Here is a 22,218-nt window from a genome sequence, read left to right as displayed (position 1 = left end):
CAAATAAAAATATTCATCAGAAATTTTACTTTTTTATAATTCTGCCCGCACTGTCCCTAAAACTCCAATTTCCCCTTTCAAATCCTGCTACTTCCAACCCCAGGTCACTATCATCTGACGATATCGATGTATCTGTTTGATGGATTGGTTCGTCCGTAATTTCCGTGAATTCATCCTCCCTTCCCAATTCTACAGTATTACTTGATATTTTAGTTACGCTTTCAAATAGGTCCGTATCACTAAGACATTGATTTGCGGTAGCATTAGGTGTACACTGGTCCTTGATTGTTTATCAGATTTCCTATTGGATAATTTGGCTTTTTCTGGAGATGAATAGGAGCACGGTGAAAACATGCTAGTGGTTCCCTCGACCGATGATACCGGAGTAGCTGTTACGTATGATTTTTTTGCAGGTGCCAATCCAATATCAAACAGGGTTGGGCTGGATTCGTGTTATTCTGAAGGGTATGGTCTCGATTTTCGCGTGAGTTCTTTTTTATTTGATTCAAGTGTCGCTTGATCAATCTTCGCTGAAAACAACTTCCCTAGTTCCAGCATAATGTTTCATCTGAACTTTTTGCATATGCTCAAGATTGGTTTTAGCAGCTTCTTCACTAACCGTGCCTTGCAAGCGATTTGGTATCATCAACTCCAGCGAACTTCGTAGGTCCCTCCCTAGCATCATGTTGGCAAGAGAGAATCCAGTTGAGCAGTGCACTGCCTTCCTATAGACCATCAAAAAGATGACAACTATAATGTGAACATTCATATTCTGCTCTTGTAAGCACTTTAAAAGGGATGTTTTGAAAGTTTTGACCATGTTCTTAGCTTCACCGTTTGTTGCAGGGTGCCCTGGACTTGTCAATTTATGATGTATGCCATTCGCTGTCAGAAATTTTTTAACATCGGCTGCCACAAACTGGGTGCCATTGTCACTAACAAGTTCGTCAAAAATTCCGAATCTGGCAATGCATTCAGCTAGCTTTCCCAAAACAAATTGCGCTGTGCACGATTTTGTGGTGAAAACTTCCACCCACTTCGATAAGGCGTCTACCATGATAAGGAAGTACGTGTTACGAACAGGTCCCGCAAAATCTATATGGATCCTACTCAACACCTTATTTGGTGGTTTCCATGGAATCAGTTGTGCTTTTGGTGGAGATTGGCTTTGAAACAAACAAGCCGAACAATTTTTTGCATATCTTTCTATGTCTCCGTCAATACCCGACCACCAAACAGCCGATCTCGCCACACTTTTGGTTTTCGCTATGCCAAGATAGGACCGATGAATCTTAGACAGAACCTGGTGCCTCAACCTCAACGGTACCACCACTCTACAACCACGCATCACCACGCCATACTCCAAGGAAAGTTCTTGTATAAACTTTGCATATGGGTTGTGCTCAATCGTCGAACCATCTCTATCACCTTTTAACACCTGGATCACGTTGCTTAGACTTTCATCTCTTGACAATTTTTCCAACAATTTTGGCACACTCAATAGTCCACATTCATCAGTGTTAATAAAATTTAAATAGGAATCCTCTTCTTTTCAAACCTTTCAAGACTCAACCGGAAACCGGGATGGATAATCAGCAATATTTAATTGAGACCGAACATGTGTTATATCATAACTAAAACCGGATAAGAAATGAGCCCATCTCTGCATTCTGCTAGCGATAGGAGGAATACCCTTCATCGGATTAAAGATGTTCAGTAACGGCTTGTGATCCGTTCGGATACGGAACTGATTGCCAGCCAAAAAAAAGAAAAACTTATTGACGCCGTAGATAATAGCCAATGCTTCGCAATCGATAACACTATAATTCACTTCAGCTGGGTGAAGAGTCCTGGAACCAAAAGCCCCTGGCCGCTCAATTTTCCCCTCTCTTTGACTCAACACAGCTGAAACACCTCGGTTGGAGGCATCACATGTTAAAAACAGCTCCGCTTTCGAATTAAAATGTGCCAAAGTAACGTCTCTGCCAATTTTATCCTTAATGGTCTGGAATGCCTTCTTGCATTCCTCGCTCCATTGAGACTTCCCCTTACCCTTACTAAGTAGTGCACTACGAACACTTGTTCGAGACGCTGTAAATGCTCTTCATCCGTGGATCCAGTAATGATAACATCGTCCAAAAAATTTGAAACTCCTTCCACACCACAGAACAGTTTCTCTAATCCTCGCTGGACTATTCCCGAGGCCGGCTTGACTCCGAAAGGCAACCGATTCATTAGATACACACCCTGGGTTGTTGAAATAGCACACAACTCCTTTGAACGTTCATCCAACTCAAACTGGTTGTAGGTCTACGAGAAATCTAATTTAGAAAATTTTCTGCCACCGTTAAACTTAACAAAAATTTCCTCCGCCGTTGGTAACGGATTTTTCTTTCTTTCAATAAACTATTCAACGTTATTTTGTAATCTCCGCACAAACGTATGCCACCATCGGAACCAGTGGTGTCCCCCACTGACTGCTATCACATTTCGTAATAATACCGTCTTCTTCCATTTTATCCAATTCCTTCGATACTTCGTTCTGGAACTTGAACGGAACCTGTCTTGGTTTCTTAAAAGTAGCCACTGCATTATCGGTCAGTTACAGACTAATTTGAGCGTATATTTTTTTTTATATCTGTATTATAGTGACTTTCAACTAATTTGGCTGGTTCGTCACTTTTACTTCCATTTTTGGAAGAATGTCGGGAGTGAGAATTGAACTCGTGACCTTTAGCGTGAGAGGCATGGATGTTACCACTACGCCAGATCGCCTCCATTTGAGCGTATTTGTAACGCCCTAGACCTTCCTTAAATAATTTCGAATGCTGTTTCAGAATTTGCGTTAGTTTTGATTCCTCACTTAGATTCACATTTTGTACCACTGCCAATTTTACATTGAATGCTTTCATAAAATTCTTGCCAAGCAAGGGTGGGCCACGCACTTTTACTAATGCAAATAAGACACGCCGAACTTTATCATTGTATTTAATTGTAGGAGTGATAACTCCCAGCACCTTCATCCTTTCTCCGGAATACAACTGTAACTTCAGATCTGATTTTTCCAAACGCCACCGAGATAGTTTTTGTCTGTAGAATTCTTCCGAAACAACACAAAGACCTGCGCCAGAATCCAATTTGTCTATTCTAACATCAATCTTGTACCAATCTACGTTCCTATCCGCTCCAATTTTATTCAAACTGATAGTAGCATCCTTACGTATGGAATTTTGATGTAAGTCCACTTGATCCACACTCTTGCCTGCCCTCTCATCGTCTTCTGGGCTCGTATGCTCGTCCGCTGACACATAAAAATTACGCTGGTCATCGCACGTCACCTTCAAATGGCCTTTCTTGTGACACTTCTTACAGATGTATTCCTTGAATCTGCAATCGCGTTTGAAATGCCCCGTCTTGTAACATGCCAAACACTTGCCATTGGATGCTTCTCGCCACGGTTCAGCTTTCGTCTCTCTTGTCTTGAAGTTTACAGTCTGTATGCCCTTCACAAAGTGGAGAGGGGTTAAGGGTTCATTCACTTCATATTTTAGGGCCAATTCTTGCGCCTTCTCTAGAGAAAGTTTTTCGTCTTCTTCGCACACTCTGTCGAACGCCTTGCCTTCCAGTCCGTCCACCAGCTTATTGACAAGGTTATGTTGTAGCGAATACCCAAACTTGCAGTTGGCTGCTAGGTTCCTAATTCGAACTATCCATTGATTGACAGATTCGTTGCCATTTTCGTGTCGATGTGCACGGAAAAACAATCTTCTTTCCTTGTGCACTACTAAAGGAGGGGTAAAATGTGTAGTAAGCATATTACATAGTTCCACATACTCTATGTCCTTCGGCTGATTCGGCGTAAACAAGTCTCGCAGTAGCTTATACGTTTTTTTACGTTTACTTTCTTCATATTATCCTCCACCTTGTTCGACACAAAGAACTGCTCGAGCTGCTCTCTATAGAGCTCCCACTCCTCCATCTCCGCGTCGAATGTACGGAATAACGCTGCACCGGCCGCCATTTTCAATGCCCAACCGTCACACCGAAGTTTAACATTTGCTTTGTTTTTTTTAGTCCGTTTTTACTTCAATCCACTACAGTATTCACTAGCTCGTCGCCAATGTAGTGTTGTGACTAAACGAAGGCAATAACAACTCAATTATAATTTAATTGTACATTTATTGTATAATAGATGGATGTTTCCTCGTTACGATCTTATACTTGAATGGCTGAAAGCCTTTTTTTCACCTTTCTTCTGTGCTTAGAGGTTGGTAGCTTGTCGGTAACAGTGTTGCTAAGCTGCTGGTGATATATATCTTACACTTATGCTTCATCTGTATGGAAGCCCCCCTCCCTTTTACAGAGAGGGAAGGAGTGTTGAATCACGATAGAAACCTCGACATGCCAAATTTGGCTCGATTTGCTTGATTAGTTCTCAAGTTATGTAGAAATGTGTGTGGGGAGAGTAGTATCGAACCACCTTCATCGATTCCTAAAACCTCTATATGCCAAGTTTGGTTCCATTTTCTCGATTAGTTCTTGAGTTATGCAGAATTTATGCTTCATTTAATTGGCAGTTCACTGCAGGGGCACGCTTAGCTGTGTCTACATAACGGCGGTGTAAAAGTCCGACACCGCATAAACCATTGCTTAGCAACCGTTGGCACTTGACATCACTTCTATCATTTACGAGCACTAGGTAAGACGTTTCTCCATTGAGACAGCTACGCTGGGTGATTCCCTAAGAAAGTTATATTCATGAAACTCACAATATATACATCATTTTAAAGCTTAAAGTTTTCAGCTTTCAGAATATTTCACGAACATATTGTTATCTTGGTGTGTGTGTGTGTGTGTGTGTAGATGTAGCGGGCAAACATATAGAGAAGAAATAAAAAATCGATCTTTTTCTATTTTTACAGAAGTTTTGTGAATTAACACAATTTTTTTCTAACCAACTTTATCAACAAGCTTTCATTTGGTACCTATAACGTTCATGTAGGACCTTTCCATACAGAACAATTTTTGTTTGAATGAAAAATTACCCCCTCGTCTTTGATGATGAATATTTCAACAAACAATGATCGCACCGCAAACCGAAAGGTAGTTCTGAAAACTAAAATAAATTCTGTACAAGTTTAATTAGTTGCTTTGACGAAAACAAATTGATTTAATTTTTTTGCACCAATTTAAAAAAAAGTACCAAAAACAGGATTTTAGAAAAACTTCTGTAATTTTGCAAATATTGCAGTGAGTACTAATGTTAGCAGGGAAAGTTTTAGCCTAGTGTATCCCCAAAACACCTCTGAACGTTTCATATTGATACGTTCAGCCGTTTTTTATTTCAGTCGTTCGATCAAAGTTTGAAGTAAATTGAAGGAGCACTTCAACGCACATTGTATCAGAAATTCATAATGCGTACTCTTTTGTCTTCATGCGTTTGTAGGTTCTAGGATTGCGAGGAGTGTTTGTTCGTTCTTTGTTTTTAAGAGGCTTTAAACTTTGCAGTTCATTCGCCGTAGATGCACTCCTCGACCACAAAATCATGCAAACGGAATTTTATTAAAATTATTCATCATCAAAAACGAAGGGGAAACTTTTCATTCAATTAAAAATATTTCTGTGTTCAAAGATCCTACAGACACTTAATGGGGATCGAATGAAGCTGGTTGATAAGGCTAATTGAATTTGAATTCTGTAAAAACAGAAAGTAATCGAATTTTTATAGCTTCTCTACATTTTTGTCCACTAAATCTACACACACCAATATAACAATATGTTCGTAAAATATTCCAAAAGCTGAAGGTTTAAGTTATAAATTATGTATATATCATTATCTTAATAGAATGTTTGGAATGCTTATTTTCGACTCTCAAAAGTATAGAAAAAAAAGATCTGCATGGTGGGGTACGATTACGAGTTTGAGTCACTGTATTTACCTTTGATAAAAAATAAACTGTTTCAATACTTGAAAAAATTGATGGCAATATAGTTGCCACTGCCTGTTAACTTTGCCTTGTAAAGTCACTTCATCGCGCCTTTGATTATGCAAATTCAGAACAATATTTCTAGTGCAGCGAAACAAATAGGCTTACAAAGAAAAAAATCAACGCTTGAATTTTTCACCAAATACATTGTTTATTTGAAAAAAATGCATGATCTTATACAGCTTATCCTAAATATTGTTGTATATTCAACGAATTTAAACAAAATTTTGTGTCGACGCTCTAAAATCGCAGTTTTTCTACATAAAAATGATTCCCAAATTAATTTCGGACATTTTTAGCAGCCCTAAAAAAATAGGAATATTGTTAGATACATTTAGAAGTCTTTGGGTAAGCAAAATATTGAAATAATATTCCAAGTGCAGCGAAAAAATTCGAAATTGTTCGTGGCTGGCAATATAGTTGCCTCGGCCAAGGCGCAAAACTTTACGAGACCATAACCCGTAGCATAATCTGGAATAAAAAAAACACAAGAAAGCTCTACGAGAATCTATCTATATATATATAAAAATGGAGTGATGTCTGTCTGTCTGTCTGATTCTTATAGACTCGGAAACTACTGAACCGATCGACATGAAAATTGGTATGTAGGGGTTTTTGGGGCCGGGGAAGATTTTCGTGATATTTTGAGACCCCTCCACCCTCTCTAAGGGGGGGCTGCCATACAAATGAAACACACATTTCTGCATTACTCGGAAATTAACCAAGCAAACGAAACCAAAGTTGGCATGTGAAAGTTTTAGGGTGCAATAAATGTTTCTATGATGGTTAGACAGTCCTTCCCCCACTCAAAGGGGGGGGTTGCCATACAAATGAAACACAAATTTCTGCATTACTCGAGAACTAATCTAGCAAACGGAACCAAATTTGGCATGTGAAGGTTATAGGATGCAATAAATATTTATATGGTGGTTAGACACTCCAACCCCCATCTCTAAGGGAGGGCTGCCATACAAATGAAACACAAATTTCTGCATTACTCGAGAATTAATCAAGCAAACGAAACCAAATTTGGCATGTGGAGGTTTTAGGGTGCAATAAATTGTGTGTGTGTCTTTGTTCTACCATATTTCCTGTATCAAAAATTTATTCCATGTAACGGAGAAACATGTTATTTGCAAGTGGTTGAAAAATTTTGAAAATCTTGAAAAATAATCTGATAGTATAATGATGAGTTTTGGTAGAAGTACTAGGATTTTTTTAGTTAAAGGTAAATTCAACGGGGTCGATTAGAAGATCAATCAATGAACAGTTCTGCGATTGGATTCATGAACTTGCGCTTAGTAAGAAAACGTGAATGTTGATAACAAAAAACAAATTTTGGGCGGGACGAAGTTTGCCGGGTCAGCTAGTAGACAATAAATTGAATACCCTCAACGAACAACGGTCGCCATTCTTAACATTTCAATTATATTTTCTAACTTTTTAATAATTTAAATAATTAAAAAATATACTAGCACTACAGAAATAAGACACCATCTTGTCGATGTTACTTCATTAAACAGATTGGTAAGTTACTAAGTTTTTGGTTCCTTAGCTACCAGGAGAGGAAGGATTTTTGATACAATTCGATATCAGTCAGCTACACATGTGTACCAGAATGAACGATCGACACTTTGAAACACTGGAATGTCCAAAAGGCTGACGAAGATTAACTCAACGTTCAAACGCATGCAGGGGATGTATGCATTGGGTTAACAACAAAGCGCCTGATTATTGAATCGCAGACAAAATAAAATACTCTTTCGTCGTTTATGTTATACTCATCCAATTTATTCTCAGTGTTATCAACTGAGGGGACGGCGTCCAACAAGCTTATCATCACTGTAGAGACTATTTGCGGAAGCAACGAATTTCTGCAGTCGCAATTCGTTCGCTGTGTCAACCAGATCGTTCCCTAGAGACCAGAAAACATATTTTGAGCCACGATGAAACTGGTGAGCACGAAGTGTGATGTCCTTTCATAACTGAGTAATTTCTCATGTTACAATGATTTCAGTATGTCCTATTTGCACTTATTGCACTGTTACTCGGAATAGTTTTTGGTGCCCCCCAAGAAGTAACCAACAGTCTGGCTGGAAATGAGGTAAAATTCAAAGCAGAATAAAATTCACCTTTTTTCTTAAAAAAAAGTTTCATTTGATAAAGGGTACCACAAAACGTGAAACAACTGCTAATGCAGCGAAGAAGTCATCTGAGGAAGATTCCGAGTCTACTGAAAGTGACGAAATCAAAATTATTCTTGATGCTGATACAGCTTCCTAAGTGTGATACATTCGTCCATACGAGTGGGAATAATTTGGAATAAACAGATCTTTAGATGTAAATCGGTGTCTTTGTTTAAAGGATTTTGAACACGATTAAATATCTTAGATCTTGATCAAAAAGTTACGAAGTAAAACGAAGACAGTTATTGGGAATCAGAATTAGGATTGGGCGATCTTTATAAAAAGATCGATCTTATTGAATCGATTTTCCAAACAGCGTAGGGATCGATCCACTGATTAAATCAGTACCAAAGAATCGATCTTTGCTGAATCGATTTTTGAAAAATTAGAAGCTTGTTTCGATTTATATGCTTATCCTATATGAATACTGTCGTTTCTTTAAACAGGGAATACAAATTTCATATTTCTATTCAAATATCAAAAGCATTTCCTCTTGTTCCACAGCATGAAGGCCACAGCTACAGGGAATTCATCTTGCGCCGTCAGGTAGTTGTTTTATTTGATGAATTAATCGAAAAAGTATCATTAGAAATTGAACAACAGCCCAGAACTTAGCTAACAATGATCCCATAAAAGCCAATCGTGCCATACGATTCTCGATTTTGGCGCCAGATCTAAAAAACAACCTTTCGCCAGTAATTAATGTCAACATCAGGTTCATTGATCCTACGCGCAGCCTGTTACAGTTCATCCCCTATGTAGCTTCCATTAGTTCTGTCACTGTCAGCATTTGTACTGAAGTAAATCGTAGAAGAAGCGATCCAAATGCTGACATTATGTTTAAAAGAAATGTTAGCTGGCCTTTGGTGAGATAAAAAATCGATGTACACTGAAAAACAAATCTACAAAAAGATCGAAAAGATCGAAAGCAGAAAATCGATTTTCTCGATTTTCTCGAGTACAAAAGATCGATCCAAAAAATCGGAAATCGGAATGGAAAAGATCGATTGTTTGAGAATCGATCCGGGATCGCCCAATCCTAATCAGAATACTCATATGTTAATAAATAATCAATTTTACTACTGACTACAGAACGCGATCAATTCATAACTTTTACCTCCTAAATTCAGCGATGATAATCTTTTATTACAAGAAAAATCATATTACTGAAATATTGTTTTTTGCTAATCACTGTTTTATTTCATATACTGGAGAATGTAGTTATCTCGCTTCGAAAAAACTGTTCATCTTTTGAAGTCATCTACAAATCGGCCCTTTCTCTACTATTCCCTACAATAGGAATTGTTAATCAACGTTGCCATCATTAGTATTGAGTGATTGTCAGAAAGAGATTTCTGTAGAATTTGGCGTGTAGCATGGGGTCAAGCGTTGTCCAGATCCAGCTCAGTGATGATAGTTTATGATACACCACACCGAGTGGAGCAATGATTGTCTGATTTGACTTTCGACTACGGAATATTGTAAGAAATTCCCACATATTCTACGGGTTTAGAGTTATAGCAGATAGCAGAATTCCGTTCCGTCTTTGAAGTAGCTGATTATTATTGTTCACAAGCAAAAAAATGTTAAAGAGTTGTGTCCAAACCATTACCGCATAGTTGACGTAGAACTACGTTAATATATTTATTGTATGTTGATTTTGAATATTTTTGAACAAGATACGCCGCACTTGCAGTCGACCAGGTGTTAGGAAAACGCATTGTGATCTACATATATATATATGGAAAATTACAAGCTCTCAATTCAGTCCTATTTTAACATGTTAGATATTGAACATTATATAGTTATCCATATTACATATTACATATTACGAACTAGTAAAAATGACTTAAAATTGAAACGGCGAAGTTCCTCTAGGAACTTAGGTGCCATTCTGAAAGAAGATATACACCCCTATTCCATATTTCGATAGATTCGGAATACAGGGTCTTTCAGATTAAACGCTTACGCAACAAATTTTAATAACGCAATAAAGCTTATTTTAGGACATTTTCGATGTGATCACCCCTTTTTTCGATAACGCGTTTTAAACGGAGAACAAAATTCTTCATGCTCAACTCTAACATTACGACTTCGATGCTGTTGAAAATCTAACTTATTTCTTCTTTAAGTTCCTCCAAATTTTGTGGCTTATTAATATAGCAACGGTCCTTTACACACCCCCAGAGGAAGTAATCGACTTCGAGAAATGTTCAAATTCTTACCATAAGAGGACAAAGTATTATTATTATTAAAGTATAATATTATCGTCCCGAAGTGGGGAATGCAGTGTTACCATCGACGAAGCGAAAAAAATTATAAGGAGCTATTCGATTTATTTGCGTGAGCGTTTAAACTGAAAGACCCTGTAGATTATCATATTTGGTGAAAAGAAAATCTTTTACGCATATGTTTGAATTTCAATAATGACAGAGTTATTTCACTTCTTCTCTGTTTAGGCTTTAATTTAAAAAATACACTACGTAAGAGGATTCCGTTGCTTCCATTTGAACGATGAGAAAATTTTATACAGTATACAGTTGTGAAACATCCAAATTAATGGATTTTAGTAACATTTTAGAAGTGGAAAACATAAAATTTATTGATTTTTTAGGTGTTATTCTTAATGTTATCCAAAAATACAAAACAAATTCGAATGTTTCTATAAACCAAATTAAAGCACTCTAACCGCTCTACAATTCGTTATTTGACACCTAACTTCTATCTTCTACTCTTTCGCTGCAATATAATTTAAAATATTTTTTTTTCTTAACTGTATATAATCGAGTCTAAAATTATACATGATCGAATCATATATAACCGAGTCCGACCTGTATATATAATGGATACCAACGGTTGTGATCGATCGAGAGGTCTGCCAGAACAGAGCTTGAAACGGTGTGTTACGTGAACCACCCTGTTATAAGAATGACTAATATTATAGTGGAAAGCATTATTGCTGCACATTTTAAAAACTTAACAAGACTTTGAGCGTGCGCAAAATGAAAAGAAAAAGCACAGGATGAAAAATTCGGCAAGTAATAAAACGTGAACAGGTTCGTGCAAGATAATGTGTTGGAGCATACGAGTCCTTCAGGCAAGTATTAAATTTCTCTGTATTTTAAACCTATTTAACGACTTCATAACAAGCTTGCCCATAGGTTACAAATTCATTTGCGTTCTGAAATACGTTGGAGCTTGAATGATAATATACTCATCTTCTCATTTTATTCCAGAGCTAAATAAAATGAACTGAAATAAACTGATTGAAAGAGAATTTACAAAATGCTTGGTTACCTATGTGCATGGCGTAACAATTTTTTTTATTAAATTATTTCAGGAAACATAAGATATTAAAGATTAAAATATGTGCCAGAGAATAATTATTGCTACATATATGAAGACTGATACCAGAGGAGAATCGATCCTTTTTTTTAGATTTAAAGATAAAGAGTAACTAAGAGCTATAGAAAAACAATTGGGGAGAATAATTGGAAGCTACTTAAACTACACAGCTTCAAACTTTGAGTTCGATTTACTCGAAAACATAATTATGTTACTTAGTTGGTCTGACTGAACACCACATATACATCACGCACTTGGACGTATTACATAAGGATTTAACTGAGATGTTTTAGGATCTTCAAAATTTTCAAATTCCTCATTGGATAATAAGTTCGTACTATATCACAGCCATGGAACAAGCCAAAGTGATAATGCAAGAAAAGTTGATTATCATCAGCACAGATGAGGAGCTCAAGCAGGAGTACAACCAAGGTTGTGAAAGTTCTGGTTACAACGCAACATTGAAACACAGTATCCTGTGATGTGGGATATGGCTGGAAAATATCTTCTCGTTTTTCCCTCATCATGCTTTGTCGAAAAAGGCTTCATTGTGGCTACAAACAACCATAAACCGAAGGAACCATTTGAATTTATTTTGTTGAATATGATAAGAAATTTTATTTATGTATTATAGAGACTTTCAACACTTTTGACTGGTTTGTCACATTACTTCCATGTTTTTGGACGAATGTCGGGAGTGTGAATTGAACTCGTGACCTTTTGCGTGAGAGGTACAGATGTTACCACTACGCCAAATCGCCTCCGTGAGAAAATAATGTCAAGTTTACTCATTGAACTAACTGCAATGTCTTTATATTGATAATTATCCAGTAAGAATAAAAAACTAAAAAAATTTGGCTATAGGGGTCTGAGGTATGACTTCAGTCTGGAAAAGGGGTTTCTTGCCCAAAATAGTTTGAGAACCCCTGCTCTAGATCTATCGAAAGGAACCTCAAACAAAATCCAAAGTGATTCTAGAGTTTTGTAAATTCAAAACGATAAAGGACTGGTCTTCTAACCTCCTTATTCCTGGATCAAAAAGTCGCAAACACTAGTTCAGAGAAGTTGTGAATTTTTCGCCGAATTCTTTCGCGAAAGTTACGCCGCCAAATGAAGATTCCGTGGATCCACTTGACTTCACTCTAATGACGTGATTGAATTGGATACGTTTGAGGTCTCATCTGAAGAGTTTATCGCAGTTGTAAAGGAACTGGTCCATGGATGGAATTCCTGCATGTGTTATTAAATAATGCTCTATCGAACTCATGAAGCCACTGCATATTCAATTTGTCAATGTCCTTGGCCAAATTCTCGACCGACTGGAAATCATCCGTACATGTTTTCTCTCCATAAGAAGGGAAGCAAAACTGATGTCAGATGATATAGTGGAATCACTTCTCTATGTGAATGCTCGAAATAGCTAGAAATCACCATTTCCAACTTTATGTTCAACAGAATAAAAGGTCACATTTCACAAACCAGCATGGTTTCTACCCAGGAAGTGTAACTACAAACGTCATTCAGTTTATCCCGATCTGTCTTCGAAATATCGGTCTGCGTAAATAAGTGGATACAATTTACACCGACTTGAAAGCAGTTTTGATCGGGTTGACCACTCTATTCCTCTGCGTAAACTGCGTCACATGGGCTGCTCTGTGTCAATGTCAATGGCTTTAATCGTACTCTGTAATAGAACTCTTGCGGTCAAGATTTGTTCGTCAACTTCAGACTGGTTTTGTAACCCCTCAGAGGTGCCTTATATTGTGAGTACAAATTGAAAAAACTGAACATTTGGACATTGATCAATTCACGAAAATTATCTATTTTTTTTCAATGAGTTCTTGATTAATTTCTTAGATTTCGCAATCGATTTTGACACTTCCCATTCATCTACTACAATATAGATGATTATAAAATTCCCAAATGTTCTAATGACGTCGAAATGAGAGCTTCGAGTTTTCTATACATTCGTGTCCACAATGCGTTCCTCTGACACGAACATAGAAATCGTTATAGTCCGTGTTAGGAAAACGCATTTTATACATCTATCGAGTTGCACAACGTGAATCACAAATTAACTTATTTTACGATTATAAACTACGAATGAAATGTTCTAATCTCACGGTACATTTGTCATGATGGTTGAAAAGAATTCCTTGGCTCGCCTGTTTCAAAACGATTTCCGAGTTTATTCTTGATGAGCTGCACATTTATGCACTCTGTGCGTCGAATACGCTTGTGCTGAAATTCGTCCCTACATTAGAAATTTATTGGAGTATATTAAAAAAATGTATTTAATACTAGCTGACCCGGTAAACTTCGTCCCGCCCAAAATTTGTTTTTTGTTATCAATACTTTCAAACATTCACGTTTTCTTACTAAGCACAAGTTCATGGGCCTGATTCTCGAATACACTACGAATACACTTCGAGGTGGAAACGGAATGAAACGTTTTCGCGATGACAACGGTACGGTGTCGACATCTGGATACGATATTATTTTCCCACTAAACTTATCATTATAATATCAAATTATCTTCAGATGAAATTTTCGTATGAGATGATTATACCACATGAAGAAAACAATGTTTTCCACTCACATTGAATACCAGTTTGATACGAAGAAGTTAATTTTCATTAATGATTTTTTATTTGAAAAGTGTTCATTCTGCATGAAAACTCATCATTATCTTCGCTTCACTAACTCGTAAAACGTAGTTCAATGGCGTGCCGTTTATTTCGTTTCCACCGTGAAGTGTATTCGAGAATCAGGCCCCATGAGTCCAATCGCAGAACTGTTCATTGATTGATCTTCTAATCGACCCCGTTGAATTTACCTTTTACTATGAAATTCCTAGTATTTCTACCAAAACTCATCATTATAATATCAGGTTATTTTCAGTCACAATTCTCGTTCAAGATTTTTCAACCACTTGCAATAACATGTTTCTCCGTTACATCGAATAATTGTTTGATACAGAAAATATGATAGAATAAAGACAGGCCCATCCCCTCTTCTCTCCTTAGAGAGGGGGGAGGAGTGTCTATTCACCATAGATATATTTCGCGTCCCCTAAAATCTTCACATGCAAAATTTGGCTCCATTTGCTTGATTAGTTTTCGAGTTATGCAGAAATTTGTGTTTCATTTGTATGGGAGCCCCCTCTTAGAGAGGGGGAGGAGTGTCGAACCACCTTAGAAACGTTTCTTCTCCATAAAACCTCCACATGTCAAATTTAGTTCCGTTTGCTTGATTAGTTCTTGAATTATGCGGAAATGTATGTTTCATTTGTATGGCAGCCCCCTTCCTTTAGAGAGGGGCTGGAGTGTGTAACCACCGTGAAAACATTTATTGCGCCCTAAAACCTCCATATACCTAATTCGGTTTCGTTTGCTTGATCAATTCTCGAGTAATGCAGAATTTTGTGTTTCATTTTTATGGCAGACCAAATGAGAAATACTGGGTAAAGTGACCAAAAACATCACTCAAATTAAAGTTTGATGGCCACACAATGGACGATGGAATGGTGCACAACATTATGAGTCAAGTCCATATATGATCATATGTGGTGAAAAAACGACATTCTGATTCTCATTGGTATATGTATGCAGATTCAAGAAATATTATTTAACGTGACTAATAAGGTTATCAATATGCACTAAAATTGAAATATATTAACGTCATAACGCCAATTCTCCGCAGCGTGATGACGCCTTAGCCGATGAACAACATCAGTTGTATTTGAAAATAAATCTGAAACAACCAAAAACACGTGACTCTCGCAGAATATGCGAAAGTGATGCTACGGTTAAGACATCGCACTTCGCATCGCATACACTGAAGAGGTACATCTTCATCTTATCAATAATGCTCATAGCTCTGCTGCATTGTTGGTTTAGAGTTCAACGTCTAGGGATAACCTCGTCGATCCGATCCAAGTTACTATCAGCTGGTGAACTGGATGAGCAGCGTGAGATCTATGCTCCGTGACTTATCGAGGACTCGTTTTGCCCTATACGAGGAGCAAGTCTGCGTGTATTGAAGCAATCGAACAGAACATTGATAATCATAAAGCTGTTCGCGTAAATCAGTTTTCAGTTGAGTTCCGTTATAACCAGACGCCGCGATCGCGAGGCAAGCATAGCCAGTTCAAATAGAATTGATAAGACAAACTTATTATTTATAAATAACCGAACAGGTGCTTAGTTTGAACAAAATGTTTCGGCTGAAAAGAAGTGCTTTTGCGAAGTTAAAGACATTCCATAATGAGAATTCTTTTTTGAATAGAATTCCTGGTAGATTATCCAAACAAAATTTATCATCTTCGTCAACGTTACCGGAAAGCGCAGATGTGGTGATCATTGGTTAGTATAAAACATGGACCGGTTTGCTTATGTTTGAATATACAGTACCACGATCATCTGTAACTCAAGATATCTAGCGAATTCTAAAAGTTTACCGGCCTAATTATACGGATTGATGTTTGATCCGTGAACCTGTATGTAACGAGATTCACGTCCTTATCAGAGCGGAATAAATAAAAGAAGCGAACACTGATTATAAACGAGTTCCAATTTCTCTCTGTTTATAATTGTGTACTGATAATTGTGTGCTTTTCAACAGGCGGAGGATCAGCTGGATGCAACACCCTGTATCAGCTAACCAAGAGAGGAATTCGGGCAGTTCTGCTAGAGAAAGCGAAGCTGACGGCAGGAACCACATGGCACACTGCCGGATTAGTTTGGCGTTTACGACCGAACGATGTGGAGATCAAGCTTCTGGCAGGCACCCGCGACGTTCTCATGAACTTGGAGGCGGAAACTGGACACAACTCGGGCTGGATCAACAATGGAGGATTATTTATTGCTCACTCAGATGAACGGCTGAACGAGTACAAGCGGATGGTTACCCTAGGTAAATGTTTTGGTATCGAAAGTCACATTTTGAATCCGGAAGAAACCCAGAAGCTGTTTCCATTGCTTGATCCAAATTCGTTCACCGGGGCATTGTACTCACCCGGGGATGGAGTGGTCGACCCGGCTATGATGTGTACATCCCTAACCAAGGCCGCCACCGCAAATGGGGGGTTGATATTCGAGGATTGTTCAGCGGAGAAGATAGTGACGGGAGAGAATCTGTTAGGTGTTATGGATGTAAGAGGCGTAGTAACCAACAAAGGTACAATTCGAACAAATACAATCGTTAATGCTACCGGAGTCTGGGGTAGGGATCTTATCGAACCGTTAGGTGTTCATCTTCCCTTGATCCCGATGAAACATGCGTATGTAGTTTCGGAGACAATGGATGGCGTTCATCAAATGCTGCCGAATATTCGCGATCACGATTACGCAGTATATTTCCGCATTCAGGGCAAATCGATATGCATGGGAGGCTACGAGAATAACCCTATCCTGCTGGATAGAGTAGCTAAAGATTTCCACTTCGGGTTGTACGACCTCGATTACTCGGTATTCGATACTCACATTCAGGGAGCCGTAATGATCTGTCCTGAGTTCGGCACTGCTGGTATTAAGAGTACCGTTTGCGGTCCGGAATCGTTCACGCCTGACCACAAGCCACTTATGGGACCAGACCCAATCGTTCATGGTTTGTTCCATAATTGTGGTTTCAATTCGGCTGGGATGATGTTGGGTGCAGGCTGTGCCGAACAGCTGGCCCAATGGATCATACACGACAGACCTGATCTGCATATGTTCGCATATGATGTGCGACGGTTTAGTCCGAAGCAGAGGAAGGCCTACAACTGGGCCACTGAAAGGAGCCACGAAGCATACGCTAAAAACTATAGCATTGTATATCCGCACGATGAACCTCTATCTGGGAGAAACTTTACTGTGGATCCTTTCCATAAAGTGAGTAGATCGATTAGCGAAGTAACCAAGTTGTTGCAGAACTATGTTTCCTTCGACAGCAAATGATACAATATGGGGCCATCATGGAGGAACGGCACGGTTGGGAGCGACCCGGGTACTTCCTAGCCGAGGACACTGTAGTCGTACAGCCGTACGATTGGTACGGGTTTTATGACTATCCCAAAAACATCAACACAAACTATGAGGAAACGTTGAAAAAAGATTACACCTTCGGATTTCCTGAACATCACGATCTGGTGAGATCAGTGCTCGAATGGTCCAAACATTAGGGTTTCACTTTATTCCAACACACAGATTGGGGAAGAAGCGCATACCTGTCGTCAAGAAGCGGTGGTCTTCAATCTAAGCTATTTCTGCAAACTGTTTCTCACTGGAAGCCAAGCGAAAGAAGCTGCCGATTGGATTTTCGCTGCTGATTTGAACAAACAAATCAATAAGTAAGTAATCCATAAGATGATCTAAAGCCCATCCAGCTGATTTTGACGTAATACAGGACTATCTACACTTGTGCCTTGAACAAACGTGCTGGCGTTGAGAGTGACGTTACCGTCAGTGTTGTTGAGTCCGGACAAGGCGAGCTGCACGATCCCATTTTCAAGGTATGAATGTATATTTCATTCTATGAAATCTAATGTACTATGTTTGCACAGGGCCGCGGTTATTACATTGTAGCAGGAGGTGCCTCCGCTTACCATACAAAATCTCACATTTGGGCAGCGATACAGGAGAAAGCTTTGCGCGCAGTTGTTACCGATCATACCGAAGAATTGGGCGTTCTTTCAATTCAAGGCCCGAAGAGTAGAGAGATTCTCCAAAAGATAACCGATTTCGATCTCAGTGATGAAGAGAAGCTACCTCTGAATTCGACTGCGGTTTTGAGTATCAAGATTAATCCATTTTACACGTGTAACGTCAGGATTCTTCGAGTAAGCTTCGTCGGAGAACTGGGATATGAACTGCACATTCCGGAAGAGAGATGTAACGATGTGTATAACGCTCTGATGAAAGCTGGACATAAGGATGGACTAAGGAACGCGGGATATCGTGCACTATATTCGCTGAGCAGTGAGAAGGGTTACCATTTATGGGGTAATGATTTGCGGTCGGATGATACACCCATTGAGGCAAACCTCGGGTTCACCTGTAGAAAGAAAGGTGATTATCAAGGAAAAAGTGTTGTCCAAAGACAGCTGGAACAAGGAGTGAACAGAAAATTGGCATTCTTCACGTTGAATGATCAGGTAAAAAGCAACGCTGTACAATATCGATTTCCAATTCAAAATATCCAAATCAATAGGTTCCGGTATGGGGTTTGGAAGCAGTGTACCGCAATGGTGAAATTGTTGGCCACCTGAGACGCGGCGAGTACGGCTACACTTTGCAGAAACCCATCGGTCAAGCCTACATCACCCGGAAAGATGGAGATTACGTAACAAACGATTACATCCAAGGTGGACGGTATCAAATTGAGATTATGGGTAAATTATACGATGCCCAGTGTCATCTTAGAAGTCCCTTTGATCCCAAAGGCGAACGAATGCTAGGCATTTATAAATAAATTTTACTGCTTTCGTTTTACTGCCTTCATAAGCCTCCCAATTTCCCTGTAAGGATAAACTTATCGCTGTGAAGTCTATAAAAATTTATTACGTGTACCCTCGCAAGTGACATCCAATAGATCCAGAGTTCAGCATGTCGAGCTAATAGCAACCGCTTTGCTGGTCCTTATATGTGAGAAACGATCAACCACAAATTTGTTGTAATTTGATCTTGCACAAAGGCGGATGAAAAGGACGACAATTTTCAAGTGACTTTCGCAAAAGACTACGACAGAAAACAAAACAAATGAAAGAGAGAGTGGTCGGAAAAAAGGTTACGCTCCTTGAATCCAGCCAAACACACGAGGAAATCTGATCTCGCTGTCTGAAGTCTGGAGTTAAGCTCTGGTAGTACTTCCACAAAACGAACGGCCACAGAAATGCCATAATAAATTATCTCTAATTTGTCACCATTTGGTCACAGTTCATTTCGGAACGACACGCGACGCTTTCTGCTTAGCATGGATGAGTTTCTATGAAAAAGGGAAAATTGCATGATACTTCATATTCAAATTAAGTATAATTATGCGCGTTTTGACATTGATTTGATTTTTTTTCGTATTACATTGACTGCTAAACAGCAGTGAGTTGTTACAGTCAATTATTTTAATAAAATACATTTTTTTGTGTGGAATAGACGAAAATCGTTCCCATGATGTGCAAGCTATTATGGCTCATCAAAAAAATAGTTTTTTGGTACCAAAAAGACGAGGGAACTGATTGCCTTCTCATTGACATAACTTTATGAACCATCTAAACAAGACTTTGCGCGCCTTCCGATAAGAAATTAAATTCCTCTCAATTAATTATTTATTTTTGGTATAAAATTTGACAGTATTAGAGCAGAATAGGAAATTATCATGAATTAACCAGACTTTTTACTCAACTCCACGGGCTTGTCGGTTTGTTTTTTTCAACTTTCGTTTTCGTCAAGCAAAAGTAAACTGAATACTTATATTAGATGTTATAATTCCTTTCATTCCCCGCGGCGAGTGACGTGAGATAGCAAAGTTTATCAAAATTGACTGATGCCGAATGTCTTAAAATTGCATGAAACATCGAGATTTACTATTATCTATAAACATTGTCAGAAATCGACTTTTCAGACGAAAAATCGACCGAGTACAAAAAAGTTTATTTTTGACAAAAAAAATTTCGAGATAAAAGTAAATTTTGACGTTTTACACAATTTTAAGACATTCGGCATAAAAACTCCGATTTCAAGTACTTCCCTTGGATGATATCTCGGTTTTCAAACTACTCAAATTTTGACGTTTACGACACAAGTAAATGAAGTCCGATTGAGCTTATATTTTGCATATGGTATTTTATCGTGCAAATCTAAATTTCGCAGGAAGTCCCGTATAAAAGATCTATCGACCTTTTATTGGCATCCTAAACCATATGTTTTCCCTCGTATTCCGAAAAAAATGAAAAAATTGCCTCGTATTCGGAAGTCCCAGAAAGTCGATTTTCGACTAGAAAAATTTACCGAGATGACAATAAATCTTAACGTTTCACGCGATTTGAAGACATTTGGTATAAAAAAAAATTAAAACACCAATTTCATGTTGAGACTCTTCGGAACCTTATCAAATTATGGGCCCTATTCCAGAAAACGAGACAAGCAGACGAGTAGACCGTTTGGCCGCACTCGTCGATGAATCAGTCGGATCGTCTAGCTTGTTTGATGTGTTTGTTCACCTTGTTGATTGAAAGCATCGGTATTCTTCTGCTCCGCCTTTATCTTCAAAAATTGTTTCACGGCTAAACTAGTATTGCATAAGCAATGTATGTTTTCAACTGCAACCATCAAATTCAATTCAGTAATTGCTAGATTTTACAGATTTTCAAATCCAAACTCTTCCTCTTCCAAACAACACAACCAAATGTAATCATTGAACTCTTATCCAGGGATGCTAGATGACTGTTTTGAATATATTAACACGGCACGAAAAGGGTGACGAAAATCATCCTAAATCAGTCTGTGCTGAACTGTTCAGTTTCTATTTGGTATCTGAGTCCATAACATATGAGGACACGACTTCAAATCTCATCTAAGTGACAAACTGTAGTAACGCCTTTGGCCTACCGTGGCCTGAGCCATCTCATGTAAATAGCTGCGTAGAATAAAGGTGCATCGCTGCGCTGATTTTAGTATTGTTGAGCCCCTCGTTTCTATGAGTATGAACGTCAGATTCAACACAACATGTGTAAATAAATTTAAAATAGTTTTCTTGTCGTTATGCTATGTTGTTCTTTTTAATGTAATAAATGTTTTTTTGTTTGAGTTAAATATTTTATAGAGTTATTTACTGGCTAGCGGTGTGGCCTAAGTACCGGCAACTGTTTTTTTGTTGTTGTAAAGGTCTTTTGTTGCAGTTCGTTGAACATTCACTCCTACGCTCCGAAGCGAGCTTCGTTGTGGACAATATTTTCGCTAATTGGTCCAGTGAGGAGAATTTGTTGAATTTTGTGGTCTGGGGATCGGCCCAAGCGCTCTCGGGTTTTAATCGTGTCCTCTGGAGAAGCGGTGTTCGGGTTCACTTTGCAGCGCAGTTCAAATCGAGAAACAAATCGGGTTTGGGGAAAGGGATAAACCTGCCCTCGGAGCTCGATTCTCATTGGCCGGGCAACCAAAACACGGCGGTTGGCCTCCCTTACGGGAGTGGCGCTTAAACCAACTGCTTGACTGCGTAGAGCCCCGGTTAGGAAGGACTCACACGCCTCGAAGGCGTGTCGGGTTACAAAGGGGATTTTCAGAAAACTACTTACATATACGAATGTTAAATTTGAAGGGTTTATTCAACACTTTATTGTATACATGAAATTGGGCTTTTCGAAAAAAAAATTGTTTGATGCCAAATGTCTTAAAATTAGATGAAACGTCGATATTTACTGTTATCTCAAAAAAAAATGGAAAAAATCGACCTTTCAGGCGGAAAAAACGACCAAGCCTATTTTGACAAAAATATTTTTTTCCGAGATAACAGTAATTCTCAACGTTTCATTCAATTATAAGACATTTGGCATCAAAATTTTATTTTTAAAAATCCCGATTTCATTCATTTTTCGTGATTTTTCGGTTTTCAAAAAACATAAATTTTGACATATACGACACTAGTAAATGAAATCCATATGAGCTTTTGCATAGGATATATTATCGTGCAAAACAACATTTCGCAGCATGTTCCGTATGAAAAAGCGA

General features: G+C 38.4%; 2 protein-coding genes across 2 annotated transcripts; one reads left to right on the top strand and one right to left on the bottom strand.

The window, feature by feature from the left end:
- Window positions 1-263: 263 nt before the first annotated feature.
- LOC129766829 (uncharacterized protein K02A2.6-like) lies at window positions 264-4,021 on the bottom strand. The gene is made up of 5 exons (XM_055767427.1): window positions 3,902-4,021; window positions 2,759-3,848; window positions 2,441-2,586; window positions 2,053-2,298; window positions 264-323 (listed from the first exon to the last, which is right to left on the bottom strand). The coding sequence occupies exons 1-5, from the start codon at window positions 4,019-4,021 to the stop codon at window positions 264-266; spliced, it is 1,662 nt and encodes a 553-aa protein (XP_055623402.1).
- Window positions 4,022-15,472: 11,451 nt separating this feature from the next.
- Window positions 15,473-19,002, top strand: LOC129770447 (sarcosine dehydrogenase, mitochondrial). Its single transcript, XM_055773288.1, has 7 exons — window positions 15,473-15,882; window positions 16,142-17,391; window positions 17,451-17,648; window positions 17,707-17,849; window positions 17,906-18,011; window positions 18,063-18,653; window positions 18,710-19,002. Exons 1-7 carry the CDS (start codon window positions 15,735-15,737, stop codon window positions 18,968-18,970), a joined length of 2,697 nt encoding a protein of 898 aa, XP_055629263.1. The 5' UTR covers window positions 15,473-15,734; the 3' UTR covers window positions 18,971-19,002.
- Window positions 19,003-22,218: the final 3,216 nt, after the last annotated feature.

Source organism: Toxorhynchites rutilus, chromosome 2 (genome assembly GCF_029784135.1).
Source record: "Toxorhynchites rutilus septentrionalis strain SRP chromosome 2, ASM2978413v1, whole genome shotgun sequence".
NCBI lineage: Eukaryota > Metazoa > Arthropoda > Insecta > Diptera > Culicidae > Toxorhynchites > Toxorhynchites rutilus.
This window is presented reverse-complemented; position numbering and strand designations above follow the sequence as displayed.